The 7,454-nt window shown below is 44.3% G+C and overlaps 1 protein-coding gene across 1 annotated transcript in view; it reads right to left on the bottom strand.

The window, feature by feature from the left end:
- Window positions 1–5,096: 5,096 nt before the first annotated feature.
- The window catches only part of Hsd17b2 (hydroxysteroid 17-beta dehydrogenase 2), a 70,105-nt gene continuing 67,747 nt past the window's right edge, over window positions 5,097–7,454 (bottom strand). Inside the window, exon 5 of the mRNA XM_028875719.2 lies at window positions 5,097–5,522. Coding sequence (XP_028731552.1) covers window positions 5,182–5,522 — 341 coding nt within the window. The 3' untranslated portion in view covers window positions 5,097–5,181. The remainder of the gene's footprint in view (window positions 5,523–7,454) is intronic.

The raw sequence follows: 7,454 nt of genomic DNA, 5'->3' as shown, positions 1-7,454 counted from the left end.
GCTACAATCTGTAGATCCAGAGAGGTTAGGTAAAGAGGAGGGATCTAGGGGAGGAGGGTGAATGGATCTATCTCCTTGAGATGGGGAAACAGAATAGATGTTTTGGGTGGACTGGAGGCTCATGGAGATGAAGGCAGGAGGGATATGGTTGGAAGATGGGGTGGAATGAGAATTTGGAGAGAGACAGCTAGAATTGGGGGACATTTGAGAGGTGGTGGGGAAACCTAGTACAATAGAAACTTCCTGGAATCTGTGTGGATGATCCTAGTAATGGGGGATACAGAGTCTCAGCTGGCTATCTCTTGTAGCCAGGCAAGGTTTCCAGTGGTGGGACTGGGTTGAATTTGGTTGAGTTGTTGGCCAGGTGAGAATCACATGGAGATCCCCAGTGATCCAAGCTGATGCTAGGAGAGAGGGTTACTCTCCACAAACTGACAGTGGGGCCCCATTGCTGAAGAGAACATTTGCACAACTCATTGAATGTGGAATGGTCCAATTAGTGCCTGCATGGAGCCTTCACCCCTACATTCTAGTCTCTTTGGTATGGTAAGATACTCTACAGACTACAGAAAGAGAAATGTGGACACCAACCTACCCATTAAAACATTAATCAACAGTCTGTCCAGTCTACAAGATGTGTTGGGGCAATGGTGGTGCAGAACTTGTGAGAGTGGCCAATCACTGTCTGGTTTAACTTGAAGCCTACTCCATGAGAGGGAGCCCATACCAAACACCAGACACTGCATGGATGGCCAGGAACTGGGGACTGAATAACCCAGAGACCTAGGGTAGAACTGTAGATGTAACCAAACGTCTTATTAAATAAGAAACACAGAACCAATGTAAAAGAGAAAGCCAAGAGGTCAGAGCTCAGAGCTAAAACCTTACCCTTCCTCCTGCAGTGGTCCTAGCTCTCTGAAGAGACCTACTTCCTGTGTGTTTGTCTTTAGATAGTCTTTCTGTTCTGCCTTCTCATTGGTTGTAAACCCAAACACATGACTGCCTCATCACTGCCTGTAAGTACAGCCCTCCAGGTCTTAAAGCCGTGTGTCTCCAATGTTGGCTGTATCCTTGAACACATAGAGATCTACCCAGCTGTAGAACCAAACATAACTGTCCAAAAAAATGATAAAATGGTTTCTAATGATATCCTGCTATACTCATAGACCAGTGCCTTGTCTGGCTTCATCAGAAAGGCTTCCTCAGCAGTAGATGGAACTGGTGCAGAGACCCACAGCCAGATATTATGTGGAGAGATAGAGAGTCTAAATCAGAGGTCTCCATCGAGTCCCTCCCCTTGGAGCCCAGGGAGCCCTGTGGAAGAGGAGGCCGAAGATTCTGGGAGTCAAAGGGGATGGAGGACACCAGGAGAACACAGCCCATTGAATCCACTAAGCAGGGTGCATATAGGCTCATAGAGACTGAAGTGGCAATTTTAGTGGTTTTGTGGGACTCCTAACTTTAGGAGCGGATTTGTCTCTGACTCTTTTTCCTGCTCTTGGGACTCTTTTCCTCCTGTTGGTAGCCTTGTCCAGCATTGGTGATTGGTGTGAGGACTCTTGCCTTGCTTTATTGTATTTTCTTCTGTTGTGTTTGGTTGTTGTCTCTTGAAGGCCTGTTCTTTTCTGATAGGAGACAGAGCGGGTATAGATCCATGAAAAAGGGGAGGGGAGCTAGGAGGAGTGGAGGGAAGGGAAACTATGGTCAGGATGTATTGTATAAGAGAAGAATCTATTTCAACACACACATATACATATAAAGAAAATGCTGTGTGATGATGTTAACAATAGTAATGATGATGATGGTAATGGTAATGCGGATGGTGGTGGTGATGGTGATGATAATTGTAATGGTGGTGGTTTTGTGGTGCTAATAATAATGATGATAGTGGCAGTGTTGGTCATGGTGATAGCATGTGCTGATCTCTCTATGGTGTGAATCACTGCCTGTTGCTGTTCTTGCAAATGACTAAAACCTGGTTCTGGTTTCCCATCATCTTTTCTTTGGGAGTCTTTCTGACTCCATCATCCTATCGTCCTTTCTGACATCCTATCATCAAGCCTGGAAGACCAACTTGAAAAGTTGAATGGATAGGACTACATGTCTCTCAGGATCAAACAGGGAGCATTAGTGTCATTATGGGAAACTGTCACCCTCGTTCTTCACGTCACTCAGTAGGCATTCCTAGCTCTGGAAGGCCAGAGGTTTGTTTCTATGCCTGAGTCATATAGGCTGGTGAGTTGAGATAGGCAGAATTCAGATTTTATACCTTGTGGCCTTTTGTTTTTGTTTTTGTTTTGTTTTGTTGTTGTTGTTTTTCAAGACAGGGTTTCTCTGTGTAGCTTTGGAGCCTGTCCTGGAACTCACTCTGTAGCCCAGGCTGGCCTCAAACTCACAGAGATCTGCCTGCCTCTGCCTCCCAAGTGCTGGAATTAAAGGCGTGTGCCACCACAGCCTGGCACCTTGTGGCTTTTATAGTTGGAGAAATGACATTGTTTTCCACTAAGATCTCACACCTTGATCATAACCTCCAAATAGGGATGTTAATTGATGCTAGGCATCCCTATACCTTTGCTCTGTGTGTGTGTGTGTGCGTGTGCGTGTGCGTGTGCGTGTGCGTGTGTGTGTGTGTGTGTATCCAGGTCACTGCCTCAGGTCTCCAGGGAGGAGAGCACAGGGCAGGGCCAAAGAGGGGGTTAATCACACCCATCAATGGCACACTCTGTTACTAAAAGAAGAGGAAGAACAAAGACTGCAGCTAAAGAAAAACCTCTCTGTAAATCTCCCAGGGACATTCCCTGGAACTGAAGCACCCCACCACATAGGCGGACCTTGGAGAGAACAGGTCACTTCGGACAAAAGCCATGAGCTGCTTGCTGGTCTTCCAGAGATGGTAGCTCCATCATTTTCCATTCAGTTACCTCTACTCTTTGAAATATAATAAAAAAGCTGATGATCCAGGATGTGTTAGACACAATGCAATTTATACTGTTATCCTAGTCACTCTGATCTCAAAATCCAGACCTGGAGTGACTGGCTGAAATTTGGGGGTCTATTGTGGGAATCAGCAATTTTTTGACTTGTTTCAGGGGAAATAAAAGATTTCTTTTACAATGTTACTGCTCGCTGGCTTGTGCCTGGTCACCGGAGAGCCGCATACAGTTATGCAAAGAGATTAAGTTGTTTTAATGCCAATACACTATTCAGTCCCTGAATCAAGGAGTTTTTTTTATGTGGGAGTCATCATTCAATTAATGCATTTTAGGCATAGATCATAACTTCTTCCTCAAAGATGCTAACAACTACCCGAGTCCTTAGCAAATATAATCTTTCTGGTACTGGCTAATTTTGTCATAACCTTGTTGGCTGCTTATCAGAGTGGTGGCTACTTAAGGTTGGGGTTGCTGTGGCAGGTTTTTAATTAATTAATTTATTTATTTTTACTTTGAGATGGGTCTCATGTATCCCACGCTGACTTCAAAAGTCACTATGTAGCCAAGAAGCCAAGGATGGCCTCAAACTTTGTATCTTCCTGCCTCTGCCTCTTTCACAGTGGTTGCTGCCCATAGCCCCAGCTACTCAAGAGTCTGAGACAAGATGATCACTTGAGCCTTGGAGGTGGACACTAGTCTGGGATATGTAACAAGATTCTGTCTCAAAATAAGAATGACTTCATGAGGCTACCACTGCTATCAATGGTGGTTCTCTGGAGCTTTCTGGAAAGGGGTCACCATTCTAGATCTCAAGAACATTTGCGACTCAAGGGAAGAGGTCAAGGTAACATTAAGAGGAGATATGAGAAGTTGATTCCAAGTCTTGTTGATGATTCAGGTAGTTGTGACTCCCCGGTGGAAGCTACTGAAGACATGGTAGAATAGCAAGGAGGCTTGATTAGGACAGGAGCCTGAGGACTCCACGGGGCGGCTGCCCTTGGTAAACATTGACACCTGGTAAGAGTTTGCTTTCTATGGGTAAGCAAAGGAAACAGCTTCTTAGCTTGTCCTCCCGACAAGGATGCTGTGAGCGCTGTGACATGACGAAGAATAGGAGATAACTGACAGAGATGGGCAGGATAGACTTCAATTTGGAAAGTAGTTTTCCAATGAGTAAAATGCCATTGACAACATGTGTGGCAGAGAGCTCTGCCGTGGAAAGCAGAAGCGAGCCGCGGCACCAACTTTTTTGTTCCTTCCGATGGCAGGAGCTGAAGAGAAACCTCAGTGACAAGTGCACAGTATGAGGACACGAGTTCAGGTCCTAACATCCATATAAAAAGCTGGCTGTGACCCCAAGCTCCAGGTTCAGGGAGAGACCTTGCCTCAAGGGAATAAGGCAGAGAGTGATACAGCAAGACACTGGGTATCTTTTCTGGTCCCTATGCACCTGTACACACACACACACACACATGCACACACTGTCTCTGTGTCCTCTCTTTCTCTCTCTCTCTCTCTCTCTCTCTCTCTCTCTCTTCCTCTCCCTCTCTTTCTCTCTCTCTCTCTCTCTCTCTCTCTCTCTCTCTCTCTCTCTCTCTCTCTCTCTCTCACACACACACACACACACTTTCAAGCAGGGCATGGTGACTGCAGGAAGATCAGAAGTTTGAGGCCATCCTTGGCTTCTTGGCTACATAGTGACTTTTGAAGTCAGCGTGGGATACATGAGACCCATCTCAAAGTAAAAATAAATTTTAAAAAAACTGCCACAGCAACCCCAACCTTAAGTAGCCACCACCCTGACAAGCAGCCATCAGCATTATGGCAAAACTAGCCAGTACCAGAATGGCTATATTTGCTAAGGACTCGGGTAGTTGTTAGCATCTTTGAGGAAGAAGTTATGATCTATTTGGGTAGATCCCATTGATTTGTTGAGACATAACACTAGTGCACACTTGATAGAGTTCAGTCTGGTGTAAACACACTTCTTATATGCGCTGGTCTTGGCTTATGGGTATAGTCACGGCCCTGAGGTGGTCTAGAGCTGAGTGTCCAGCCTCTGGGTGGGGTGAGGTCTCAGTAGCACTGTCTATGGTGCCCCCTGCTACTCTCCAGCCCTCTTGTCACTATGTCAAAAGGAACCAACGCATTTCAAAATGAGAATTTGAGGTAGAAAATGAGTTTAATAAGAGGGTTCCCCTTCATTCTAAGAATGTGACATTTCCTACCCCATTGGGACCTTGATCTTCTAATTCGATGTCCTTAGAGCTCTTGGTATCTGTTTTGGAACAAAACATTTTTGCGAAACATAGTCCAATAAGCTGGTCGGGGAATAGGAGGAGAAGCAGAGCCACAGGTAAGCCAGTTTCCCTGGGGTATAAAAGGAAGAGGGGTTCCTGGCAGAAATGGCGTGCTGGATGTCCTGCAGCACAGGGGTGATGTCTGAGCAGGAACTGTCTTTCATGATCTGGAGCAAGTTCTTCTGCTTATGGACATAGTCCTGGCCATAGTCATCCTGTATCTCCTGGGAAAGGTGGTCCAGGATTTCCTTCTCCATCTTATCCCAACTGTCAGGTGGGCCTGTGATGTCTGGAACACAAGAAGTAAGAAATAGTGAGATCCTGGGAAGGCCAGGATAAACTGAGGAGGCAAGGGATTATGGACTAGCCTCTGCTGGGAAAGATGGGTGCTTGTCAATGCTCTTTTAAAAGTCAATTTTCTTTCTTTTTTTTTTTTGAGATTATAATCACATCCTTTCTCTTTTCCCTTGCCTCCCTCTAAGTCCTCCCATATGCCCCTGCTTTCTGTTTCAAATTCATAGCCTCTTTTTACATTAATCATTGTTACAGGCGTGTGTGTGTGTGTGTGTGTGTGTGTGTGTGTGTGTGTGTGTGTTCCTACATATAATCTTCTGAGTCTGTATAATGCTACTCATATGTATGTTTTCAGGGCTGACCATTTAGTCATGGCAGAGTGGATGGGGAAAGCCCACTGGTCCTCAGCCCTACACAAAGAACTCCAGCTAACTAAGGAATGATGAGGGTGGGACAGAGAGTGTTCTCCAGAGAAGAGCACACAATGAACCACTTGAAACCAAATAGCTCTGTACACTCCTTATACAATGTGTGCTTCATAACATTGCTGATTGTCATTTTTAAACCTACACATGAGACTAGAGAAATGACTCAATGGTTAAGAGTACTTGCTGCTTTTGTAGATGGCCCTGGTTTGGTTCCCAGCACCCACACCAGGTAACTCACAGCTGCCTAGAACTCTATATTTGGGGCATCTGGCACCCTCTGACCACATTCTGACCTCCACAGGCACCTACATACATGGGGTGTACATACAAACACTCAGGCACACACACGTACACATAAAATAAATCCTTTAAACTTAAAAATGGATAAAGATGGATGGTTAGAATTTTCACAAACTGAACAGTCCAAGTAATGAGCAACTAGTCCAAAAATAGAGCAGCACTCTCCCCGAAGTCCCCTCTTAGCCCCTTCTCAAGCTACCACTGTCCTTGCTAACAGGATAGGCTCATTCTACCTGTTTTGAACACTTACTCTTTGGTGCCAGCCTTTTTACTCAGCATTGTGTGTGTGTGTGTGTGTGTGTGTGTGTGTGTGTGTGTGTGTGTGTGTCAGAGACAAGGACAGAATCTCTAGTTAGTGGAAAAATACAGACCCCCGGATAAGACAGGGAACTAGATCATCTTACAGTCAGGTTGCCTAGCAACAGAGCCCTTGACCCTTTCACCCTGTAAACATCCTATACAAACATCCTGTTAGCTTGCCCCACCTTATGCAGATGACAGCTTCTTGCTCCCCCCACCCTGCAGGAACTATATAAACCCTTCTGGAGAAAAATAAAGTTGCACCTTGATCAGAATCTAGACTTGGTGTATTTCCTTGTATCTCCTGTCCATACATTCCCTCCTTAGGGTGGTCAAGTACCTATTGTAGCCCTGCAGGCAGGCATGTATGTGTGTGTATGTGTGATGCATGCACGTGTGATATGCCCACTCTCTTTGTTGCATAGCTCTCCTTTGCATAACTATTGAAAAACTTGTGGACCTGATAGATCTCAATAGAACTTGGTGTTCTTTTCCTGTTTGCAACTCTTACAGATAAGACTGTCTCAAACGTTTCAGCACATGTCTTTTGATGGCAATTATGGTTGCAGAACACAATGTCTACAATGTAACATCGAATATATGATCTGTTCTGTGTGCCTAAATATGTAAATACATCCTACACACAGCATGCACATATAACTTATTAAGTATACAAAAAGTACCTATTTCTGTATTGAAAATTTAGTATGCAGCTTAAAATACCTTCTGTGTGTAATTTTAAACATTAAATATGTCTTAATATAATTTCAATATGTTTGAATTTTATTATATAAATGAAATGATTAAATAGAAATGTATTTTAACATACAGACAAGGTCTGCTTATTACATAAAATTAAAAAACATATATTTACTTTAAAACATAACAACATCTGCTTA

Source organism: Peromyscus leucopus, chromosome 5 (genome assembly GCF_004664715.2).
Source record: "Peromyscus leucopus breed LL Stock chromosome 5, UCI_PerLeu_2.1, whole genome shotgun sequence".
NCBI lineage: Eukaryota > Metazoa > Chordata > Mammalia > Rodentia > Cricetidae > Peromyscus > Peromyscus leucopus.
Note: the sequence above shows the minus strand (reverse complement) of the source record. Positions and strands in the feature narration are given on the sequence as shown.